Source organism: Vidua macroura, chromosome 1, assembly GCF_024509145.1.
Source record: "Vidua macroura isolate BioBank_ID:100142 chromosome 1, ASM2450914v1, whole genome shotgun sequence".
Taxonomy (NCBI): domain Eukaryota; kingdom Metazoa; phylum Chordata; class Aves; order Passeriformes; family Viduidae; genus Vidua; species Vidua macroura.
In genome coordinates this window covers 34,012,250-34,039,162 of record NC_071571.1, presented here as the reverse complement: position 1 = coordinate 34,039,162, position 26,913 = coordinate 34,012,250, and the positions used below count along the sequence as shown (strand labels likewise).

Here is a 26,913-nt window from a genome sequence, read left to right as displayed (position 1 = left end):
ATAAAGGGGTTTTATAACTTAGAAACCATTAAAACTCTAAGCCAGTATAGATCTTTAGAGACACTAATTAAAGTGACTTCAGTGTGGTCAATGCATCAGCTGTAATTTATCCCAATAAAAATCTTTCTCATCCTTCCATTCAACAAAGTGGGTTAAGGGAGAGAGAGCAAAATGTCATGAATATCAAAAAGAGTATGTCATTTAAATTCAGAACCAAGCAAAAAATTCTGAGACATAAATATGAAAACAATAATTAAAAAATAGGGACTGTTAAGGGAGACATGCTTTCCAGTAATGTTCTTTCTGATTAGTATTTTCTTCTGGTTTCTCTGTGTTCATATTTAATATTTGCTTATGTGATGCTAATAAAACCCTCAAAGACTGAAGTGTGTCTTTTCCCTAAAGACTTTAAATTGAAACTTAAAATCAAATCTTCACCTGCCAGTTCAACTTCATAAGAATCAAAAGTCTGTTTAAAAAAGGAACAATTTAATTTTTTTTTTCTTGTAAACAGGTGAACTTCAGATCAACCTCTTGAACACAGAAATGCAAAAATCAAGTACCAATAACTACTCTGAAAACAAAACACTATTCAAATGCATAAAGACCTCATGTAATGGATGCCATCCGTCCTCTAGATACAATATAAAGCTATGCCAGTGTTACTTTAGATTTATAAACTAAAAGGAATATATGATTAAAACAGGTAAGATTTAAAAGCTTGGATTGCACATTTTAGTGGGTGTGTAAAATCTAAGTAATTCATCTTTACTCCATAAAAAGCAGAAACAATAAATTAGCAATGAAATCAAGATGCAGTAGCATTCGTACTTTAATTGTCACATTGCATACAATTGGAACAGAATGTAGATCAACATGACTGTAAAAAGGTCATGCAAAAAAACCTTAGCCAGAAGTTGGATAGCTAGGGTAGAGACTGATTAAAAAAAAAAAAAATAAAAAGCTATCTAAGTATGTAAATAAAACAGAAACAAAGTCATTTCATAGGTTTGAAGAGACAGCAAATGGACATTTTTAGAAAGTTATGCTTGGTTTATGGTTTATAAACAAACACTGATAATGAGTATAAACTGAAATGTTTACTACTAACCCATGCTTAACCTTTTAAATCATGGGTCCAGTCTAGCAAGGCACTTGGATTCTTCTTTGTAATGTAAGTATCTATAAATATGGTAGCCAAAGTTCCAAGCTTTTATAAGCTTCATACATTATTATTATTATTATTATTATTATTACAGTTGTTGTTCTTATGTGTGGTATTTAAAATTACTCCCTCCACCTAAACTAGCCTCACCAAAACTCAAAATTAAATTTGATTTCTTTTGAACTAGAAAAATATGAGAGTTTTATTAAAAATTATATCCTTAGCTTAAAGAGAAGATAAATATCAACTACCTGACAACCTAGAATTTTACAAAAAAATTAACTAGCTTAATGTGAAAGTTTAGTTTTGTTTCAGTTTATCAGTATTAAAATGACTGGTTTTACTAAGTATCTCTTCATACTGGAATTGTAAAGCAATCAAATGAAGTTTCAAAGAAAAATCCCAACTTTGCACAATACCATACAATACTATCTGAATGTAATAAAGACATTTTATTGTTTCACTTTTCAATAAAATTTAGCTTTGATTAATTGCCATATAATACCTTAGAGGTATTTCTACATTACATTAATATTTCAGAATGTGTGACAATACCTTTTCGCTGGTAAAGAGTTCTAACTGTGATGCCAGTTCCTTTATTCGTCTCTCTTTTTCTGCCAGCTGAATCTTTATGAAAAGAAGATTAAGATTCTTATATTAGTGAATGGAAACTATTTCCCTGCATGTTACATCGTGAAAACAACGTTCCCCAATTAAGTTAATCTTTCAGATGAAAATAGTTTTGTCTATTAGAATTACATGCAAAACGTAGTGTTACTATAAATCCAATGCAACAATTCTCACAAAGTTTTATCTGCTGGATAACAGCAGTTAATCAGCAGCCTTTTCTCGCCAGTTTTCACTAACAGTTGTGGAATGAGAAAATTCTGTGTTAAAAACAAGGAGCCGTATCAGTGCCACCGATGGCAGGAGGGACACCGCTGCCCAGACATAGCTGAAGGTTTGCAAGCCTCATCTCATTATTTCTGAAGAATTTTCTTGGCATTTCAGATGTCCCACCACAGATACTGAGAGAACCAAAAGCTACTACTCCTGCCTCAGAGACACTAAATTTGTTTCACGAACATCTACGTTGTGTCTCTATTGGGTGCTCTGGGAGAAGGTGCAACTGACACATTACACAATTCTTCCTGGCTTCAAAAATGATGATTTAAATAATCTCTCACTACAAAGGACTATTTTATTTGTATTCTAGTTCCTTTTGAGACTGCCTTTTCCCCTGTTTTTCTAATATCAAAGCTCAGTGCTTGGCATAACTGCTTATCCATTTTTTTTAATTCTGAAATTCCTTCTCCCAGTTTAGGTCAATGGAGCAAAATCTCCTGACTGGGAAGAAAAGCTCACTTTTCTCTACCACCTGCACCCTCCTGAATTATAGCAATTTTTTAATTGCAGTCAAGATGCTTTCGATCATGGAACCAATTATTTATTACCCGCTGCTAAGAAGTTAAACTTACTTCACATTAAATTATGCATGGCAACTGATCACTGCTAATTAGTAAAATAAACTGGAAAGAGTCATACATTTTATAAAATTGAAATTAGAGTTCTGGAAAGTGTCAGAAAAAATGGCCTATGGAGTACTGAAATAAACTGCAGAGTAATTCAGCATTTTATAAAGAAAAAGTGCTGTAATTCCTAATAAAAAGGGGTTCCTAGTAGAACCAATACAGTCACAGTTCAGTTTAATAATTTTTCATCACAATGGGCAAAAACAGGCAACAGAGTCAACTGTATTATCACCATTAGACTGAGAACCACCAGAAAAGCTGGTCTCATGAATATCTGTTGCTCTTATCTCATTCCTATTGACCTAAAAATCAAATTCAGCATAAGCATTCCTATCACATAACCTCAAAGATTAAGGCACCTCGTAAGCTAAAGCTGCCCATTATGCTTGACTTTCTGGCGAATGTGTTGTATCACTCTACAAAAACTATAGCTGAGGTTCTCCAAATTAAATTCTTGCATGATTTTAGAAACAATGGACCACTCCTCTCTCTCTACTGACTTCAGATAAAATGCATTAGACATTACGACACTGGTAACCCAATATAGAATATGAAGATTTTAGAAAAACACACCAATCAATCTTCCTGTTAGTATTACAGTAAGCAGCAGAAAATTAGAAATCCCTTGCACTTTTTTTCCTGCACTATAAGAATAAGTCATTTAGGGGTTTGTCTAAATCCACAGTATTAAAAGACTGATGGCCAGCTGATAGTAGATCTTAGCAGACCTCTCTTACTTTAAAAGAAACACTGACTGTATTTTTTCTTCAAACAGCAGGATTTGTATTTACAGCAAAAATGTATTTAGTGTGCTTTCCTTATTAAAGCTCTTCATTACTTGAACTATCAGAAATAAGCAGCCATGTTAAGAAGAGGTAACCATTCATTGTCATAAACAAAACCTTTAACTTACTTTATACTGGTCCTCCTTTGCTGCCAGCTGTAATTTTATACCCTCGTTGATTTTCACTTGTTCTTTCCACTTCAGCTCCAGTTTAGCTAATTCATCAGCATAAACACTGCATTTCATCTTCTCATCCTAAAGTAGTTTATACCATGGCATGAAATATTTACATTATTAACAGATTTTCCCTCCCACCCCCAAAAATGTCACTCCATGCTTTTAAAACGAGACCATTTACAAATGGCTTCTACAAGCCTGACTCAAGACTCTGAAATGGTCAGGACCACAGAACACTGCATAAATGATGTTCAGTAGGCATTTCTTTCCTTCAGTTTTCAACAAGCTGATATTCCCCTTTAGTTTCACAGTTTCAAGTTTCTTTGTACCCTAATACTACTAACCATTATTACTCTTTCAAGTACCTCACTTCAATATAAAACCTTTCCCAACTGATTTTACAACCTAAGTATCTTTCATCCAGAAGGTCACAGCAAAGCTTCTTCAAAAATCACTATGGAATAAACATCCAGCAGAAGTCAATGCAGGCTCTCCAAGGACACAGTCATGAGCAAAATTACAGGACAGTTATTACATCCTGGAAAACTTACTAAAATAGAATAGTATCATTGTGATAACGGAAGCCACAAAATGAAGACGGACAAGACAACACTAAGAAAGAATTTTTTTAAATGTTCTGAACTTTTCATCAGTGCCACTGATGCAATACTCCATACACACATCCAAACTAGTTAAATGAAAATCAAGTGCCAACTTTGGTCAAGACAACCAAATAAATGCCTTTATATGTGACTGAGCCCAAGGTAGTTGGCAGTGCCCACTCGGGTGTGAAAACACTGTAAAAGCCATGACAGGCAGATAGGGAAAAGTTACTTTGCTTTGGACAGTTTATCAGATCAAGACTGCCACACTTGTTCCAAACATCAGCTGGTTTACAGCAACTTGCCGTATTTGATTTATAAGAGCAATTACACTTAATGTAAGAACAAAAAGTATTTAAAACCTTAAGCATGTGGACATTTGTTTTACTGTATCTTGGTTTTCCTTGTCTGGACCCTCTAAAACCATACATAGTCAAGAGCTGACTGAACAAAAAATGTGTTATCTAATGTTAAGATTTCTGCCATAATCACAGTGTATCACACAAACAAGGAAGGCAACTCAGCTGGGTAGGCCTTGTGGTTTTAAGGCTTAGCACCTACAGCTACTTTTTGTTCAGCTTTCCAAAGCAGCTGTTTACTTACTGCCAACATTTGCTTGCATTTCTTATACTTCTCTGTTTTCTCAGCAATCTCTTTATTCATCTCACGCACTTGCTCCTTTACCACGGATTCCGAAACTATGTCAGGTGAAATTGGGCTAACTGTGAACATTGAAGAAAAAAAACAAGAACATGGATTTTTTTCCTTCCATAAAGTTTGTGTAAGAGAGATGACAGCCCAGATTTGAGAGTGCATCAAAACTGAGTGCTCCATGTTATCCAAACCAGAGACAATCAGTATTATGTGCTGTGTACGATCAGCAACTGTACTGGCATATCTGTGTTCAGTTCTCTCACACCAAGAGAAGATCAACATAAATACACACATATGTAGTACTTTCCCAAGAAAGAAAACAAAGTAAACACCAAAATATGTATGCTATCATTCTAAATACTCTATTCTTACATAAAAACATGTAACTACCTCAGCAAACTACTTCATCACACACTATCACTGAGCTTGCTGGGTTTGTATGTTTTAAGAAAGCCTTGAATTTCTTTTAGACAGGAGGAAACTGATAGAAATTACAACTTTAGGTCTTTACAGACAGCAAGAATCTGTCAGTTATAAAATAACACAGAAAAAACTAATCAGCATTTTTTGGCATTTATCAATTTAAACTGAATGATAAAATCACAGAATGGTTTGGGCTGGAAAGGACCTTAAAGATCCTCTAGCTCCAATCCCCCTGCCATGGGCAGGGACACCTTCTTCCACTACACCAGGCTGCTCAGAACCCCATCCAACCTGGCCTTAAACACCCCAGGGAATGGGGCATAACTCCTTTGGGAAGCCTGTTCCAATGCCTCACCAGCCTCATAGTGAAGGATTTCTTCTTTAGTTTTAACCTATTACATACTGAAGTTTTAGAATATTGTTTTTGCAATAACTTATTAGTTCATAATAATTATAAACATTTTCTAATAAGCCACTGCACCTATAATTAATGAAAACAGTCAGTAGACTTGACCTTGCCATCACATAATCAGAACTTTCCAGCAGATTGATATTACAGCAGAATGTTATAGTGGATAGTCATAATAACATGACTGCAAAATTACTGTGCTATTATAGACAAATTGAAAATTTGAGTAAGATTTTTTTTTTTAAATAAGCTGTTTCTTAGCTTGGCAAAACCATCTCTGTTAACCATGAAGCAGAAATTCAAGAGTTCAGTTCTACTGACATTAATAAATAGCAACTAAACTGATATATAAACTTATTTATGATTGTTACCACGTGGTAAGAGACAAAATATTCAGCTCAATCTTCACATCTGTAATTAATGCTTTAATTAAACAAAACAAGTCCACTTACTTTATACTACAAATACTATTAGTGACTACTTAACACAGACAACACTTTCAGGCTTATAAAGGCAGACAAAATTTAAGCTGTTGATACCTGGAGATGCAGACAACTTTTTGTCTGTAAGGATGGCAGTAGCTGTCTCAATGTTAGATGCATCTGTCAGTTTCTGTTGATGCCCTGCAGTTTTCTTTGTGAAAAGAAATTTTGGTTTGGTACTTGATTAAATGAAAGCCAAAGCACAAAATAATGTAGCTTGCAAAATGTATCATTTGCTCCAAAATTAGACAGAAACACTAATTTAAAAAGTAGATAATAATAAAGATACAAAAACATTTAATTCTAAGATTGAAATTGCTTAGAACTATGATTTTTATCATCTTACTTGATTAAGGTCTTTTTCCCTAGAAAGAGTAATTTCTAAGCAAATTATTAGAAAAATTTCATTTCCTAGAGAATCAGTTACACTTTAATTCATTAACTTAAATCTAATACTCCATTAGAAAAATAGAGTCTGTATTAGAAATGTCTGCTGGACTTCTGGATCAAAAACAATGAAATCTGGTGTTTGCTGTAAGATGTACAAAATTGTCAAAGATAAGGAAGATTTTTAAGGAAAAGGTATAGATGTTCTGATATGACACCTCATTCACCATTGACCTTCTGGATGAGAAGATGAGTTTTTTTATGCAATGTTCTGTGGATAAGAGAAATACTTAAGTCTGGTTTTCTTAAGGATTCATATTTGTGCATCTTGCCACTGTGCATAGGCCTTTTCCTGTTTGAGCTCCTCTCCAACTCTAATTTTTACAAAATTCTGAAGAACTCTGCTCTCAAATCTGTCTGAAGTTGGCTGACAGGTTCAGTTAGTAGGTGGCCTAAGACTTATATCATCACTCAAAAAGATTCATTTATTTATGAAACAGATATTGGAAGAGTGGTAAGATTAAAAAATACATATGGAATATGTATGTATTCCATACTGTGTTGTGGAGACTTCTTCTCCACTTGGCTTTTAAACCCTACTTCAAGTTCTCTATTTCCCCACTTTTGGGCTTGGGGTTTTTTGTTGGGCTTTTTTGTGGTGGTACTGGAGAGAGGTAGTAATTATGGATTTTCCCACCAGCAGTTTCAAAATTCTTCCTTGAACAATGTGATGCTTATAGGTTCATCTAAACTCTACTAGGCTTCTACACCAGCTACTATAAATTCTATGCTGGGTTTGGACAACTACGTAAAGAGAACCATAGAAGTAATTTCACAGCTAGGTTTGTGAAAGAAAATGGTGAAGTCATTGCTTACCACACATTTTAATCCTTTTTAAAAGCATTAGTTTTCATAGAAGGAAATTAAATTGTTTTTCAAATGTTACCAAAAGGCAAGTGCAATTTATCCCATACTACTTACTGCCTGTTCTGTAAACTTGTTTACTTGTTTTTGAAGTTTTTGACATTCTTTGTATTTCTCCTTGTAATGGTCAGCAGCCATTTGTAGACGAAGCTTCAGATCTTCAACTTCTCTGCGCAATTCCTGCTCCACTGCGTTTGAAGCTTCCTTAAAAAAAAAATAGAAACTGTTCTCCCTTTTGTTCAAATACCATTATTTCCTAAAAAGTCTTTTTTCAATTAAAAAAGCATAATGCTCCATGTAAGTACTGAAGTTCCTATTTTCTTTGTGGGAAAGAAAGGAATAGCACAAGCAGTAGAGCACAGAGAGAGGCAGAATACGTGCTGAGCTTCATTCATTCCAAGCAGGACACACTGAGGGACGTAAACAGGCACTGGTATAATACCAGAGGCAGATAAAGAAGATTCTTATTTTATGAGCTCATTAATGTGCATCTAAAGTCTGAATGTATAGGAAAAGACTGAACCTCTTCCAGGGGGTGTTCCAGCTATCCTACGGACAAGTATAGCCACATAGTGCACAGTCCACAGCTATTCCCTCACACTCACTAGGTTTCACATGGGAGTGGCTCCATTGAGCCACTACCCTGATACACAAGCTACACAAAGCACATCCAGCAAGTAGACAGAGGCCACGCTCGGATACTTTCTGGTAACTTGAGGCATTCAGATGACTCGCTACTTCTTTCATGATACATTTCAAAACACATTGTATGCAACTGGAACTCGTAGGGAAAAAAAAAAACATGCAATTCTTTGACATTTTAAATATAATAGTTCTTTTGAGTGTTGTAATATTACAGTACTATTTTAATTCTGTTCAGCTCAATATATTTCCTTCAAACAGTTACACCATTACAGTAATCCTAGTAGCAAATAAATGCAATCCAGTTGCAGTCACTGAAGATCCTTGATAAAGCTAACGTTAATCAAAATGATGAAACATGTATTAGCTCACTATACTTTTATCCAAGACTAAAGTCAAGACAGTTTCCATTACATTAATATTTTTTATACTTTTAAGTACTTAAAGCAAGTTAACTTTGATTACAAATATTGGAAAGACTTATAAGAATTCAGACAGAATCTATCGATAACAAAAGAACATTATAAAACAACCCAAGTTTCTACCAATACATTTTCTTATTTGAATGAATATTTAATGCTACTGTGGCTCACTTAACAGAATTCAGACAGGGAGAGGATTCAAAATAACATAGATACTGCATTATTCTGTGAAAATAATGTGGGGAGAAGTAGATGTGAGTAAGAGCAGAAACCATCTTTCTGACCAAACTTCCAAATCAGCTAACATGCTCTTGATTTAAGGTAGTATATTGAATGCTGAAAGAAAATTTGATAATTATTTTCACTAATCATCCAGAAACCTATTTTATTCCCAGTAAAGATTTTATTAATACAGACAAACTTCAATAGTAAACACTGCCAATTTACCTGTTCTTTTTTCAAAGTTGTGATGTTTCTGAGCTCAGCTGAAGCTTCAGCAAGTTGCTTTTTGAATTTTTCATTTTCCAGCCGTGCACTGTGAAGATCTGCCATTGTCTTATCCCGCACATTTACTGCATCACTCAGCTCTTTCGACATGAGAACAGCTTCTTGTTTGCTAGCCTGAATCTGATCCTCAGCTTTCCGAAGCTGCTCCTTCAAAATACTTGCTTCATCCTAGGAAAGAGAAGAGATGGAAGAGAATTCCTCATTTTTTAATTCAAAGCTTAAATAAAGGTTGGTAAAGGGATTAGAAAGATCTGAAAGAAAAACCAAGTTTTCCTGGTGGCTTTAGCAAAACTACTAAATCAAGAAGTCAGTACACAAGTACTACTTTCCCCACTTGTCTTCCAGCAATGATGTGCAAATTTATTTCACTGTGAAATACAGGCATAGTGAAATAGTTTCACTATGAAATAGAAGTTTAAATTCTGGATTTTTGTTGGAATTTCAGCTTCAGTTTTAAATGTATGATCAAAAAAGTCTGTTTTCCACATCTCTGCTCTTATCACTGTAGGACTCCAGCATCAAAAGCAAAGTTCATCCACACTGGAAGTATCAACAGAGCAAGAGGTTTTACAGTGCTTACAACTGGTTGATGTAAAACACTGTAAAGCAGCTTTGGGATGTTTTTCTCACAGCTCTACTTCCCAAGATCTTGCACAACAAGCTTTCCAGAGGGAAGAGAGAACAAACAGTAATGAAGAGCAAGCTGCAGCATGTAGCACTAAGCACACGGGGCAAGCCAAGAGCCAATTGACCAAGCTGAACTACCAGCCTCTCACTCCTCCAAGAAGGCCAGGATTACAAAATATAATTTTAATTAAAAAAAAAAAAAAACAAAGAAGCTACTATATAAAGTACTCACTGCCTCCAGGCTCCCTGATGGCATAATCATCTTATTCTTAAGTCCAGACATAAAGTTAGCTATCTCTAGTCCATTATTTGTTAATTTTTTTTAATATCATGTAAGTCCAGAGGAATACTAATACATTTTGTAACCATTTATGAAGATGATAGACAAGTAAATGCCCTGAAGTCCTGTCTCCTAGCTATTTTTACAGCACATGATACATTGGTAACGTACTTCAGTAAATATCTGCAGTTTCACAGTGTGAGATAAAACTATTAATGATCCCACCAGAAACATCAAAAGCAATTTAAGATTAATAAACTACATAAACGTTTGGTCACTTCAGTACTGAAACATATCCACTCCCTTCAAAATAAAACACAGTAGTAATTTAATTTAACACATTCAGAAACAAAAAAGCAAGAAAGAGACTTTCTTTCTTTTTACATTAACAAGATGTAACTTAAAGCTAGACAGTATGCCCTTTTTAAACTCTATGTCCATTTTCAACAGCACTACTTTTCCACTTCAATATTATATTCATAACTCATATTACTTTAAAACAATTTCTAGTCTTTTGAGATCCAAGTTGCTTTGCTATGAGAAGATTGGCAAGATACACCAGAAAGATGCCTGCATAATCTGACTTTTCCATGCTGGCCTCAAAGGCTATGTCTAAACTGACTCTCTAATTTGGACCAAGAGCACATTTGTAAAGCAAAACTCCCAGCAAATTTCATTATTGCCTATCACACTGTAGATCAGAGAACAATCTCAGGGCAAAGAAACTGCATTCCTTTTGGATGAAATGGAGGATGATGTACATCAGGAAAAAACACCTAATGGTTATTCTGTTGTGGGTTTAGCCTGGCTGGATGCCAGGTGCCCACCAAAACCACTCCAAAATTCCCCTCCTCAGTTGGATAAGGGGGAGAATATAACAAAAGGCTTGTGGGTTGTGATGAGGACAGGGAGAGATCACTTAGCAATTACTGTCATGGGCAAAAACAGACTCAACTTGGGGGGAAAATTAATCTAATTTATTACCAGTCAAATCAGAATAGGATAATGAGAAATAAAACCAAATCTTAACACATCCAGACCCCAACCCCTCTTTTCAAGTTCAACTTCACTCCCAAATTCTCTATCTCCTCTCTTCCAGCAGCACAGCCAGGATGAGGAATGGAGGCTGCAGTCAGTCCATCACACATGGTCTTTGCTGCTCCTTCCTCCTCAGGGGGAGGACTCTTCACTCTCTTCCTCTGCTCCAGTGTAGGGTAACTCCCATGGCAGACACTCCTCTACAAACTTCTCCAACACACAGCCTTCCCACAGGCTGCAGTTCTGCATTAACTGTTCCAGTGTAGGATCCAATCCACAGGGTGCAGTCCTCCAGGAATAGACAGCTCCAACACAGGTCCTACCAGCAAACCTGCTCCAGTGCAGAGTCACAGCTTTCTTCAGGCACATCCACCTTCTCCAGCATGGGGTCCTCTACAGGGTGCAGGAGGCAGCCAGCCTCACCAGGGTCTTCACCATGGGTTGCTCCAACACCTGGAACCTCTTGCCCTCCTTCACTGACCCTGATGTCTGCAGAGTTCTGTCTCTCATGCATTCACTCTTCTCTTCAGCTGCAATTTCTCTCACACAGATTCCCCTCTCCCATAGCCTTCTTTAATCTGTTATCCCAGAGGTGCTACCATCATCATCCGCAGGCTCAGCCTTGGTCAGTGATAGGTCCATCTTGGAGCCTGCTGGCATTGGCTCTGTCAGGCATTGGCTCTCAGGGGAAGCTTCTGTCAGCTTCTCACAGAAGCCACTCAGCTACCAAAACCTACACAAATCCAATACAGGCATCCGTAGCACCCAACTAGAACTAAGTCTGAAGTAACCCCACATGGACCATGGACAGCATAAATATGAGTTCTTCAGCAATTTCCCTCTCCTGTTACACCACACTGCTTGCTAACCACACTGCTGCCACAGGGCACAGTAAGGCACCTCTTCCTTCAAAACCCTTCTGTCACTGCAGAGTTCTCAGTCAGCATTGTAGCTCAACAGCACACTCACCTAACAAGTCCTTCAGCAAGCATTACATGTCTCCTCTTTTCTTCTCCATCACCCTCTACAGCCTCAACACAGCTACATTACACACTTTTTCCTCAACCTCCTTTCATTTTGCATGAAGCTAAAAGCAATGCAGGAGCACACCACTTTTACTGAACTCAGAAATTACCTTTTCACGCATAGTTAATTTCAGTTCATCATGTGAGACCTCAATAAGCTCAAAAGGTGCAAAACTAGAACAGATCTCAGTCTTTTCACCATTTTCTGCATCTACAGAGAACATCATAATCCTCATGCCTCAGCCTATACCCTGGTAATTTCTTCAACTTCTTCCTTTCTTTTGTCAAGCACATACAATATTAGATAGGTTTACTCAAATCAGGCCCATTATATTGAGTACTGCTTACCTTGTTTGATGAAGAGTGCAAAATAGCTTTCTTCATATTTTCTTTTTCAGCTATTAATAGCTGTAATCTGCCAACCTCCTCTTTATAATACGATATCATGTTTTCTTTGTTTGCATCCAAATTCTTAAACGTCTGGATTTCTTTTACTAGTTTGGTGTTTTCTATTTCTGTATTCTTCAAGTGTATCTGCAATGATGCTAAAACATGTCAAACTTCTTCCAGGTTAGAACTACTGTTCACCTATCTATTTATGTGCTCACTAAATTCTAACCTATTCTAACTTGAGGCAGATTAGAACTGGTAAAGAGAAAAATTAAATATTTGATATTATCACTGCCCTCCAGCCCAAATTTTCTGGCTGGAATTCTTTCAGCATGGTCACCTAACAACAGCTCCACTCTACAACTAGAAGTTAAAGTTTCTCTCCACATCACATTATGTTATTCAGGATTCACTCCTCTCTTCACAAATGCTGGACAACTAAGGACAAGCAAAAGAGAAATGACTTGAAGAAAACCAAAGAGAAATTCAACTTCTGCCCACAGTCATCTAAGCAAACAGGTCTACATCAGGAATATTAATTTTCAACAACAGCAAACTACCTCTAACAACTCTGCCTACAATAATGCAAAATAGCTCCTGCATTCAAGTGTTTTTCACTCAGACCAGAAGATCTGTGTTATTTACAAATGGATTCTCTGCTCGTAAATGATGCTTTGAGATTTTATAATCTAGGAATAGAAATAATCTTTTAAATACACTTGATCTGTTTCACACAAGCTAAGGATTTCATTATTTTAGCATATGTTTTCTCTGCTTTGGGGAGAGGGAGGGTGGTAGTGTATTTTATTCTATATATGGGTGTCTCTCAATACCAGCAAAAGAAATCAGCCATGCTAGTAAAATCCAAAGCAATAGAGAACCTACTAAAGCTTCTCAGTGTTATACACAAGGCTCAAGAAGAGGGATTTAGAAAACAAAGTCTGGAGAGAGAATTTAAATTACTAAGAAGTATTTTAGTTATGAAAAAGTGCATTAAAGATGATCAGTTACTGGTGATGCACTGTGTAACTAAAGAATTTTCTCACTAGAATCTATTATTTTTTGTTACTATGTCTCAGCTTTAACAAATTGGTGATTCATTCTCTTTCTTAGAGACCTTTTTATAACATGGTTGAACTCAGATGCTGTTTTCCTCATTCATTTTTATATGAGAACACCTCTAACTATCTTAAAGATATGTTCACAGAAGTTACCCATTTCCTTTTTTCCTTAACAAATTCAATTTATTAGACTTCTCCATAAAACATTATTACCTTTATTTCAAACCACTTCTTTCCAGTGTATACAGGTACATGTAATAAAGTTACCTTATAAAGTTCTTTTTCATCCTTTTCTGTCTTTAACACACATTCAAGTTGCTCCTTCTCAAGCATCACTTTCTTCAGTTTGTCCTTCAGACTAAAACATTGAAAAATTAATGGTACAGAACTATTAATAAAGAAAATCCATGCATATAATAAATATTGTTAGCTTAAAAAAACATCTTTAGGGAAAAAAAAGTAAAATAAGGAAGGTAAGGAACAAAAGACTAAGTACCTGTCTAACTCAGTTTCTTTTGCAATGGCTTTCTGAGTAACAGCCATGATATCTTCTTCAAGCTGGAGAACTTTTGAAGCAGCCTCATCATGCTTCTTCTTCAAATCATTATTTTCTCTTTTAATATCTTCTGATGCTTGAATATTTTCCTTTTTAAAAAATTGCAAATAGATGCCATTTAAGAATGTAATTCTTCAGAAGTAAAACATGCTATTTGAATTAATGCCAAAATATGGCCATTAGATTTCTTCTCTTCCTTAAAATGTATAATAAGCCCATTTCAAGTATACATATGTAAATATATATTGAATATTGCTATGCACAGTTCATATATTAATAAGGGGTCAATAAGGAGTTTTTTTGGATGCAAGCATTCAGTTACTCAGAGCCTACCAAAGACCTCAGAGCCTACCAAAGATTTCTTTTGCCTATTTCCTTTAGGCAAACAAACCACTGACTGTCTAGCTTAGAAAACAAAGAACTTTAGAACTTTTATTTCTCTTTGTACTTGCTTTTACTTAAAAAGAAGAAGACCTTGCATTTTTCCAGACAGTTACACCACAGTAGCAAACCACAGTAAAGACAACTGCAGGCAAAACGAGAAACAAAACAAAACAAAATTCTGATTTGGAGCTCGTTACTACATGACATTCTCCTAGCTAGAACATACAGATTGTCTCACATAGCTCAAGGAAGCTCATGCAACCATTGTGGGATTATGGAAGCTGAGAGAGATGATGGTGACAATACCCAAAATAGATTCCTTTGTCAGAAAACTGACAAATACAAGATGGGAAACCACTGTTAAGTATTGCATTTGTTATCTAATTACAGTAATGTCCACATTGTTCCAAGGCAACGGACAGCTGAATGCCATCTCCACTGCAGCAAAACAGCCATTTAAAGTCAAGTTATCTTAAACAAGCCTGAAAATGTGTTTTTTTTCAATATAACTATTATCTTGAAAAAAGTAAGTAACACTGAAGTAAATCACACATACTGAGATAATATTCCACCTTTTTCTGACATCAAAAGTATGACAAAGCTCATCTTATTATCAACCATGACAGTGATATGAATCAAAGTATAAAACAAGGTCAAGACAGACTGACCAACATACCTAACTACAGCACAACTTAGGAGTGTTTGTGTAGCTACTATGGTACAAGTTGTCTTTCTGCTCTAGATTTGGAAGATTAAACCACTACTTCATCTATTCATTTTTAAACAAAGCTCAATGCCCTGAAATAACAAGACTGTACTGTTACATCAAGAGAAACACATCAGCCAGACTTTATGAAGAACCCCTACTGACCAAATTCCAACCTAACAAACAATGTTTTAAGTACAATAAAATATAATGAGGACTGGTTTTAGTCATTAATTGTCAAGATACACTGTTCGCAAGTATAATTAAGCCTCACTTTTACAAGCAACTAAACAGAAGTTGGAGCATTATGATTTTTGGGGGCGGGGGGGGAGGGGGTTGAGGGGTAGGCAGTATTGAATTGAGGAGTGGCAAATGATGACTCACTCACTTGCTACACACTAAACCAGCATGTAGATTTTAATTTTTGTTATATATGCTACATGAAAGGACTAATATATTACTACTATTTCAACTCTAAATGGCTTTCTGATGTCTTAATATAAAAAAGAAGTTCAAGGGATCATGAATTTGCCGTCTTTTTTTAAAATAAACAGCATTGGAGAAGATAACACACAACTTTCATAAGGTCTTTATTTTTGAAGAGCTATCAGTTTCTTGCAATCAAAAATATAAATACTTGGTGTAACAAGGGCAGGATATTTTAATTAAAGTCAGTATTCCAAGTAAAACTTGCTATATAACCAGCAGCAACAACACACTCTATAACTGCTTGTCCTCCCCTAGTGCAGTGGAGACTAATTACTTGCCCCTGTTTTGAAAGCCTAGTATAGTAAAAAGTCTATTTCAATGCATATCTGTGTTTTCTCTAAACACCACTTTGGTATAACTGTAACTGTTGTAACCCAAGTGCCTTCAAAAGAATTTAATCTGATACATTATATATACAAACTGTACAAACAGTTCAAACAGGCTGCCAAAGGTAACATATATTAAAAGGAATTAATAGCCTGAAAAAATTCTCTCCACAAACAGCATTACAATTGATGCTGCTTTGCTAGTTATTCTAAAGGGACATGGTACTAAAATGTAAAAGTTCCATACTTAACAGATTCTCACCTAATAAAATTGTTTAGATACAACTAAAGCCTACAGTTTTTAAAGAAAAAAAAAAGGATTAATTTTTAGAGACGACTTGTTATTTTACAGAATTCTTAGTCATTCAATTTAGATGTAGCAATCCCTAGTCCCATACACTGGTTACAGTGGTTTCAGAGCCTGTAAAATTTAAAATGAGTGCTCTTAGACTATTTTACAGGTAAAGTCAACTGTGTTCAGAAGGAGTCTGAAGGGGAAGAATAAACACATGTACAACCCCTCTTACAAAAAAGACAATTATTTTCTGTAATCATTGCTTTAATTCATTTATCTTATCTGGTAGATCTACCAATATTATTTATTTTCTTCCACCTTCTTAACAGAGGAATAAAAAAAGCACAGCAAGAGCATGAATCATTTCAATGAACTGGTTTAAAAACCAGTTCATTGAAAAACTCAACAAGTTTAAGGTTATTTTTAATCCAGTTCAAATGCAGCTCCCCCATCTCCTTCCCTTGAGTTGCAACAGCCATAAGGGTGGAAGTGGGAAGCAAACTGCATCACAAGGGTCAAGAGTAAGCAACCAGAAATTACTTAAATCAGCTTTACTACTGCAAAAGAAGAAGTTATCAAAACAAAAATTCCTGTAATTACTAGGAGTCTCATAAGTAAAATGAAACAACAAAAATTCAATGAGTTGTAAGGTAAATTTCCCTAGAATCAAAATCCCACTTTGAAAATCTTGATGTATCTTCAGATAGGGAATAAGAAGAAATATCCAAAATCTTTACTACTATTCTAAAATGGCAGAAGATTTAAGACTGATTACTTAAAAAATAATTTTATAGTAATTCCATGCAACACTGTCCTCATAAAGCTATTATAAACTCAACCTAAAGGATATGCAAAGATCATGCCTGGGGTCATCCTTGAAACACGTTTAAAATCCATTTAATAAATAAATTTCTGCTGCAAAAGGACTAATAATCTTTCATTTGAGAATGGAATAGCCGTAATGTTTCTAAATTCTCATTTTTATAAGAGAAAATCATGGCAAAAATCCCCACGTTCAACAATGAAGAACAGCATGCTTTCCCTACTTATTTCTTACTTCAAATGGATTTTTACAACAGCAGTAAAACATTGCTGAGCACAGTCTGGTTAATGGAATGGTAGACATCCCTTCCTAGAATTAGCACAAACAACACATTTTTCAAATATGCTGAAGTTAGAGAGAGATCCAGCAGACAGAATAAAATACTTGAAAAATACAATCCATGACTATTTTCAGTCGTGACACCTTGGAACATCACAATGATCAGCATGGCTTTTTATGCTTCATCTTCCCCTTCCATAACACATAGAACTCCCTACCAACCTTTTCAAAATCATCCCACGCCTAAAGCATTCACCTTTGATTAATGGCTAGTATCTGCAGCCTTTTTTTACTTTTTGAGAATGCATACACTGTAATGGAGAAGGGTGAGAAATTAAAAATGAGCTATGCAGCTCACACTGAAGAAGTCAAGTCACTAAATACAAGGCAATATATTTAAAAACAAAAATAAAATAAAAAAACCCAAACAAATAAACAAAAAGCAGCACCACCTTTCAGCTGAACTGATTTATTTGGATGTAATTTAATGTCAGAGGAACCATTATACTTGATACAGAGAATTTAGGGGGCTTAGATTATCTACAGGAGCCTTTTCTTTATACCAGTGACATCACAGCAGCTCCAACAGAATCATGTGAAACACTTGTCTGACATCATACTCTGTTTAAAGGACCTCTGAATATAAATGATTAACACAACATAGCACCATTGCAGCCAGTGCAAAACCAAGTCTGCCCATAACACAACATGAAAGTTCCAAAAGGAAACTTCAAGTTGTAATTTTTCTTTTTTAAAAAATTTAAGCATTCAATAAAGAGCAAACCAATTCCAAATAAACTCAATGGCATTAAGCTTTTATCCTTGTGGCTATTACTTGTAATAGAAATACTGCTCTAAAAAACACTGCAGTCAGTCTTATTTTGAAAATAGAAGATGTCACAGTGCTGGTACTTTAACTAACATCATAAAAGTTATCAAAACTACAAAACTAAGGTCTACAAAACTAAATCTGTAAGAGTTCATCTAAGTTACATCAGTCACTCAATTACTGTCATGAAGATTACAAACATGTAAGTTTTTGCAGGAGGCAGCTGAAGCATTTACACACACTGATTTTGCAGCATGTATTTACATGTCAGAATGTTAATTTCTTAAAGCATGCTATAATTTCACTATAAGCAATTGATTTTGCAAGGTCGTTTCCATGAATACATAATTTGAATTGTAGAATATCTCATGTTACTTTTTAATTTTCCAGTGAAATAATTTTCAATTGCCCAGTTTAAGAAATATTCATACAGAGAACAGTCAAAAAAAAAAAAAACCATGAAACAGGGTTTTCTCTTCATATGATGCTTATAGTACCTAAGGGTGTTGTAATTGCTGGAACCAACCTAAGCAAATTCAGAGTGTTTAATTTGTGTCTAAAATTAAATGAAACTGGGGGGAGTTTGGGCTGGGGGGCAGTTTGCCTTTTGGATGGTTTGTTACCATCAGATCTTCACACATGCAGCACACATGAACAGTATGAACAGAGCCTGGTCTAAAGAGACACTGAAAAAACAACTGATTCACTTACTTCTATGCACTCAGGCTGGACTGGGCACTTGCACTGCTTACTCATACTGCTGACATTATCACACTGCACAAGTGTTTTTTTCACTACCTAAGCAGAGAAACTCTCCTTATAAAATGGCATCCAAAGCCAGCTAAAATTAATCCCTGATATTTGAATAAAATTCTCTAATAAATAAAGCTACTGTGCAGGTAGAACCTGTCAGCAGAATGTGAATTTACATGGATGCCTTATTAAAATTCCCCATCAGATAGATGAATAAGCCCATTTTTAAAAAGTTAAATGGTAAACTAAATTTACAAAAAGCATGAAACAAGTTTATCAAGTCAGTAAATTCATTTCTGCATCAATTTACACAAGCATCATAACAAAAACACTATTCAAATGTTCACAAGATCAAAAGATGAAAAGGCAGTCTTCAAATCCATTGCTTCTGACTCAAGCTAAACATAGAAACTGCCAGAGGAATAAGACTTCTCACCACCATCACATTAAAGAAATCAGTTTAGAAGTGTCCTCTTCCCACTAGAGGGAGACCAATGACTGCAAAAGCATCTGCTCTCTACAAAAGCACAAAACCAGTATTCACAAAATTGAATGGTTGCAGAGTTATCAAAGGAATAACCAATGAAAGACACACAATGACTACTACATGCTTCTCTTCTTCTTACAAGCACAGTAGGACTGAATCTTAAAAGTAGGCAAGTGCATTGCTGCCACAGACCTTGTACATGGTTTAAGCATACACAAAAGTGGGAACACAAAGACCAAAACACATTCTTCTTATGTACAAAGCTAAACACATTTTATATTCATAATGTCTAAGATGAAGATTAGAAATATTTATATTATCATTTTCTAAATAAAAACATACTAAGCTTTTGTTCCCTTTTTTTTAAAGTTTGTTTCCTTCAATTTTTAAAAAGCAAAATATATACAGATAAAAGTAGTATAATAATGTTATTCAACACACGGATTAAGTATAAGTTTACGAAAGTAAACCAAAGGAAAAGTTGAAATATTAAAAGTAACCTGAAACAGTTCTGTAATCACGTATGATGTGTCATCTTCTTAAGCAAAAAATAATCTTAATGTGTAGCTACATCATTATTTTAACAGTGTTATATTGCTAGAGTTGCAAGTTGTATATATAGCATAATCCTAAAAAAAAGAATGCTACCAGGGAACATCACCCTAGTAAAAACAGAGTAACTCTGAAACACTAACAGAAGGTTGTAAGAAAAAGATGTGACATTTCTGAAACATTTCCAATAATTTCGCATTTACTCTGAATTCCCACACAGAGTAATAACAGATTAAGTTAAATCTTCACACTCAGTAAGAACTATTTTAATGTCATCTGGGGAAAAAAATAGTAGGAATGGTTTAACTGACATGAAAACTGCTGCAAAGGAATACTACACTTTCCTCTAACTGAAAATATAGCAAGCCCTATGGCAAGCCCTTTTCAAAAGGCTAAACGAGGGGGGCAAGAAACTTTCGTACTTGGGGGCAGGAAAAAGGAAAGGCCACTTATACCCTTCTCTAAACTGATTCTGTCAGAACAACTACATAATGCATTAAGCAGGCCTTGGATACGAGGAAAAAGATCAACCTAAACAAAATAAAGACTGAATTTGTCTCTCATCTACAATATCTCAAGCTTTGACAGGGTGGTGTTATTAACACAACTTAGTGGTAATAAACCATAAGTACACACTAAAAGAGTGGGGCTGGACAGCATGTTCCCTGTGAGTGCAAACACTGACTAATGCCAAGCTGTGTGTCTTGCAAATATCTTTTTTTTCTGTGACGGTGGCAACAACAAGCAAAAATACTGTCTGCAGAATCATTCATGTGTTGAATACTAATCTTTTTTATTAATATGATAAAACACTAAAAAATTGACCAAATCTAAAAAACAAAAGCCTTTAGGGACCAGAGTGCAATAATGTGTTACAAGAAGATCTGTTTCAGAAACTCTAATAGCACATTATGACTTTGTCTTGAATGTGTTTATTCCTCCTACCTTTGGTAGGCAATGACACGTCTACCTTTTAAGAAGGCAACACAAAACTGTCTATTTCCTGAACAGCAAAGGCACCTTAGCAAACCAAAGTCTGTAGTCTGTTGTAGCCATTAATTTCAAGTACCACAAACACCAGAACTATTTGTAAAACTCTAAAAATGGGAATATTTTCAATACCTGAAAACATGCATCGATCCTAACAGTCAAACTTGATGGAGCACTTATTGTATTACACCTGAATAGATTCTTAAAAGCCATGCTCTTAAAAGACTGATCTACTTTAAGCTTATCTCTTCCTAATATTTTCCCCAACCACTTACAAAATACCCCAACTCAGCAAAAAGCAGACAGAGAAGACACCAGTTCCACTACCCAAAATTCTGTAAGAGTAACTAGGTGTGAAGAGAGGTCATTTAATCAGGAGTAGGAGGGAAGCACTAATTGGAATTAGTCATGTCTACAACTATCCTGTCTATTTTAAGAATGCAATGCTTCTACAGAAGCATTTCTCAATGATCCAAACTACTTCTGAGCTATTTCTGAAAATAAAGTACTGATAAAAATCAACACCAAAAAGAAAAAAGTGGTCTAAAAGCATATGAATAAATAAAAAGGGGATTTTAAGGGAACTGTTTTTTTAAGGAAACATTTTCATATTAGGAACTTGGAGCTTTCCCATCTTCTATTTGTTACACTGCACCACAGTAAAGTAACTTATGTACTACAACCCCCAACCACACCATCCACATTCTGTTCAATTACAAAAATATAACATAGCTTAACAATGGATTTGCTCAAAAGACAAAATGAGCTAAGATACCCATATAATTTTCTCTGAAGAAACTAAGAAAGATTTTCAGAAATTGGGCAGATTGGCAAGTATTATGGTTCTAGGTGTTCATAATTCTAGGGCTCCCTTATCACAATACAAATGTAATAAGCAAATTTTAGTTGCCAATAGCTTGGCAGCATAAAGAGCTCTGCACTCAATTAGGATCAAATATATGTGTCAGTACAGACACATCCACTTCCTTGACACATGCAATTACTGCTTTTTAAACAGAGTGCTTTATACTACTGTGGATTTTTTGAGAGCTTTTTGCACAAGCAGAAATATATTGTGCACTTCCTGATGGAAGTACTTGCAAAAACAAACAAGAAAAAAAAACAAAAAAACACTCTGTTAAGAGATTGCACACACGTTCAATGTAACTTACCGTTACTTTTAACAGAAATACGTTTCTATCAATTATAGCTGCCTTAAACTACAAAACTAATGACATCCAGTAAATACAATCATTCTATTTTCTTATATGGCCTACTTTGTCTTATTACTTGTTGTTCATTAGTCGAATATGCTCTAAAGTATATTGGAAGACTTTTTAAATAGAATTCCAAAAAGTTAAACTTTTGCCTAAGTTAAAGATTTTTTAAAATACAGATTTTAAGTTAATCTGTTCTACTTATTACCAATTTATATATTAAAAGTTTGTAGAGCATAACTAAAAATTCACATGCACATGAAAAAAGAGAACTAGAAGCAAAAGAAGAAAATAAAAAGCCTCCACAGTACTTAGTTAAAACAACTACTCAAAGGCAAAAAACCTGTAAGCCAAGCCAAAACAACCTGGCCCACACTAAGCACCTGTGAAGATTCTGCTGTTACAGAAAATACAAATACATTCTGATTACTTATCACTTCTAAGATTATCCCCTGTAGTCTAATATAAAAACATCCAAATTAATACACTGCTTAGGTTTATTGCCAATAACTATTCACATCACACAAAGCGCACTAGATTATCTGGGGGCTCTGTTCAGGAGCTGTTTTCTAAAACCTGTGTTAGTGATTAGTTGGAATGGGGATGTTTTGTGGGGTTGTTTTGTTTGGATTTTTGGGTTTGGTTGATGCGTTATTTTTTAAACAAGTCACAAGAAAAATAAAACCCTAGGTACTGAAATCCAGCTGAGTGCTGTGTCCAGCTGAGAAGCAGTGGCTTCTCAGGAATCTTTAAATCAATCCATTAATGCACTGTATGTATTCATAGCAAATGTAAATTACATAATCTGTGATCTACTGCTGTGTACTGGACTGGGGGGAGCAACGAGAGAATGTCATCCCTAAGACTGGAGAGCCACATATAAAGCATTGCTTATTAAAATTTCCAATGTTTAAAACACTAACTGCATCTACTGATGCTCACTTAATTTTCAGGAATAACGCTCAATTTATATTCTGCTTATATACATAAACAAATGAACACTTTTTCAACTCAGCAGGTATGTTTCTTTTCTTAAGAAAATAGGAAAAAATGTAAAATAAGACAGCATCACATTCTAAGAGACAAATAATTGCCTAAGTTAGAAAACTTCCATAGTATTTTAGCCAGGCGTAGAGCTGCATCAGCCTTAGGTCAGATATCAATTTGTAGCTAAATACAAGTGAGAAGTTTGTCACACTGCATTCTCTCTTCATGAAAATACAAGGCCAAAGCAGAACAACAACAGCAGAGAAAAAAAAAAAAAAAGAGACAGTAAAAAAAACACAAACCCAAACATTCCTGCAATTAGGTTCTATTTGCTAAATTCTGGTATCTTAGAGGCAAAACTATTCTGCATTAGAGAAGTTCACTGCAAAATGTGAGAAAGCATTGAGACTTTTTTGTTCCTATACAGTCTAACTGTATCCCTGCGTGACAGCAATGAGAATCCCATTTCAGAAATTGTTCTAAAATGGAATTGCAAACATGGGTTGGAACTGAGAGTTGTTTTCAAATATTTTTTTTTTTATTTTTTAAATATTTTTAAAATAAGAGCCTCAAGGGACAATAAACAGTATCTATGTAGCTCACTCAAATTTATCCACCACACTTATGATCTGTAAATCAATGAAATGTGAATTTATATCCTTCTCTCATTGATTTGAGCTAGTTATCCCATGCATGTGAAATCAAAATCATTCTTTAATAGAAAAAGCTTTTTTCTAAACAACATCTTATCCTTTCTTTTTTCCTTAGCCAACACTCCAGTCCATTTCATTCACTGTTCAAAAGTATACTACAAAGCACTAACATTCTGAAGTTCTCTCAACAAACTCCTATTAGAGGTGTATGACACAGGACTGTTGACATGTACATACTAGTACCTAGAAATAGTCTATTAACTGCTGTCCACAGCTAAATTATGTAGGCTTCATTACTTCAAATTTGTCCATGTCACCACCTCCCTCCCACATGTTTTTAATGTTCTCCTAAAAGCTGGGTTTTTTAAAAAGCAGCAGCTTAAAGATAGATTAGGTCCAACTTTTTGGTGCCCTTTTTATAGTATTATAATTCCTCCTTATCACATGCAGAATTCCAAATTAAGCTGGCTTTGGTTTAGGCTACATTTACATTTTCGCTATTAATTAACACTTTAAACAGATTTTTAGGTTTATGCTTCTTGTCCTTTTGAGTTGTGAAACCTTTTAAGAGAAGTCAGTTACTAGATGCTTTTCACTCTTTACATACCTTGGCAGAAGCATTCTCTGTTGATCTTTGCTTTTCATACCAAAAATTTTTATCATTTTCAATAGCCTATGTTCTGTGCAGTTATTCCCTAAGGAGAGCTTTTTTTGAAAAGCTTTTCTCCATTATAAACTAATGTAAGCAAACTCTAAATTATCAACTGCTTTCCACTATGAATTCCACAGTTAAATATCAAACATCTGGTAACAGTTGTCAGAGATTATCTTACCAAGCCTGGTACCAAAAGCCTTAAATATTTTAGCCATTTTATGACATAAAAGGAATAGTGGCAGGAGGTTAATAAGGACTGACCTATTCTAGTGTAAATATCTATCTAACTGCTGAGGGGTTTTGATAGCTGATTTTCGCACAGTTTGACTGGTTATTGAAAAAACAGTAATACAGACATTATGAGTCAGCTTTAATCAGTTAAACAACTAACCTTTTGCTCTGCTTGCAGTTGTTCACATCTCTGCTTCTCATGGCTAAGTTCTTTTTCCAGCTGTTCAACTTGATCTCTGAGTTGTGTAGTTTCCTTTTCCAGAACAGAAGTTACCTTTAAGAGCTCTTCTTTTTCTTTTATTATTTTTTCAATTTTAAACTGTACCAAAAGAAAAAAAAAAAAAAAAAAAAAAAGGCATTTGGTATTTTTTCTGCCCTTCATTCTAATCAAACAAGTGGATAACTAATTACTCCAGTGTTTGAGCAGAACACAAATTGTATGTTCCCTGGTTAGTTTATTACAGTTTTCCCCTTTTTCTCAAATTTCTGACGTTTAATTGCTTTTACTTCATAGTACCATTAGATAACATACTTTGCAGTGTCCTGATTTATCCTAAAGTTTTTCTTCCTTAAATGAAGTGCCTTTACTGTTCCCAAGTGACAGCAACTATGGAAGAGCTAATTCTGGTGATGGCAGCTTGGTGAAAAAATGACAGCTGACTGTAGAGACACACATTCTCTCTATAGCAGTATTTGAAGAATTTTTTGAGAAAAATGACATACACTCCACAGCCCACCAACACCTGAAAAGTAAGCCCTGGAATATGAACTGTGCCCTTTCAATACTTAAAGGGAGCTTATAAAAAAGACGGGCAGACTATTTAGTAGGGCCTGTAGTAACAGAACAAGGGGGTTTTTTAAACTAAAAAAGGATAGATTCAGATTAGATATAAGGAAAAAACTTTTATGGTGAGGATGGTGAAACACTAGAAAGGGTTGCCCAGAGAGGTGGTAGATGCAACATCCTTGGAAAAGTTGAAGGTTAGGCTGGATGGGACTTTGAACAACGTGATCTAGTTGAAGATGTCCCTTCTCACTGCAGGGGGTTGGAGCAGATGACATAATATGGTGCATTCCAACCCAAACCATTCTACAGTTCTATAGACAAGGATCATAAAAAACACCTGAGAACTTAATTAATTTTAGTACTACGAGTACATATCTGAAAAGCAAAAATATCCCAGATGTATCTCTGTACTAAAGCTCTTATCCCTAAACTTTGAAAATCATAAATCAAATATATGCACATATGTACCTAGATGCACCAAACAGGATAAAATGTCTGATGTCAAGGTAAGGGAACTGCACTGAACAATTTTCCAAGAAGCAGCTCAAATAAAAATTAGTTTGGGCTTCTTTTTTGTTTGTTTGAGTTTAAATAGTGTTCAGCCTAGGAACAGCAACAAGCAAATGACTCAGGAACCTTGACTCTGGATATAAACACACAAGACCAATCACATCTCTCTAGCAAAAAACACAACACATAGAAAACTGCTTTAAATAAAGTAAGAGCTATTTTAATATACTTAGGCACCTGCAATTATTCAGCTCGGTCTCCAGGGCTCTTAACTTGGGCAAAAATGAAAGTACACTGATTCCATAACTCTTTTTCCTTACAAGAAGCACCATTTCACACAAAGGGTATCTTCCCCCCAGTTCCAGTTGTTGGTAACTACAGATGTGAGAGAAGGGCAGTATCCACTCTTATGTTTCTCTGTCCATGCTTAGTGCTATACATTTTTACATCTTGATGTAAATGTAAAAACATACAAATATTCTGAACTTCAACCAAATACTATAGAACAAGCCAGAAATGCATACATTACACTGACACATGCATGTCTTTTCCTACTAGGTTTTTTTTTTCCAGTATCTGTGATTGTATGTATATAGTATAAAAAAAAAATAGCATTTTAAGAATTTTTGCATCAAACCTCAAGAAGTCCAGCTTTTGTAGTCACCACTAACATATCAGAGTTTCCTTCATCTTCCATAGTGAGCAATTCTTCAACAGGAGAAGAGGTACGAAACTGGAATGGTGTGCTTGCTCCACGGATTTCTCCTTTGTAAGTCACGTAACAGAACTGATAAAATTCTCCATCATCATTTGGTAGATAATATCCTATCAAAATACATTCATATTTCAAGAAATATTCTACAAATGCTTACA

At 35.1% G+C, this 26,913-nt stretch overlaps 1 protein-coding gene across 6 annotated transcripts in view; it reads right to left on the bottom strand.

Annotated features, from left to right (window-relative positions):
- Positions 1-26,913, bottom strand: part of TAX1BP1 (Tax1 binding protein 1) — a 56,522-nt gene that overhangs the window by 8,874 nt on the left and 20,735 nt on the right. For 3 of the 6 annotated variants that reach the window (XM_053970328.1, XM_053970310.1, XM_053970319.1), the window contains exons 4-14: positions 26,678-26,865; positions 24,904-25,062; positions 14,028-14,176; positions 13,799-13,889; positions 12,429-12,614; positions 9,051-9,278; positions 7,597-7,743; positions 6,286-6,379; positions 4,864-4,982; positions 3,611-3,736; positions 1,721-1,792 (exon numbers count right to left, since the gene is read on the bottom strand). In XM_053970328.1, coding sequence (XP_053826303.1) covers positions 1,721-1,792; positions 3,611-3,736; positions 4,864-4,982; positions 6,286-6,379; positions 7,597-7,743; positions 9,051-9,278; positions 12,429-12,614; positions 13,799-13,889; positions 14,028-14,176; positions 24,904-25,062; positions 26,678-26,865 — 1,559 coding nt within the window. The remainder of the gene's footprint in view (positions 1-1,720; positions 1,793-3,610; positions 3,737-4,863; positions 4,983-6,285; positions 6,380-7,596; positions 7,744-9,050; positions 9,279-12,428; positions 12,615-13,798; positions 13,890-14,027; positions 14,177-24,903; positions 25,063-26,677; positions 26,866-26,913) is intronic. The other 3 variants (XM_053970337.1, XM_053970346.1, XM_053970356.1) reach the window with 3 other exon arrangements.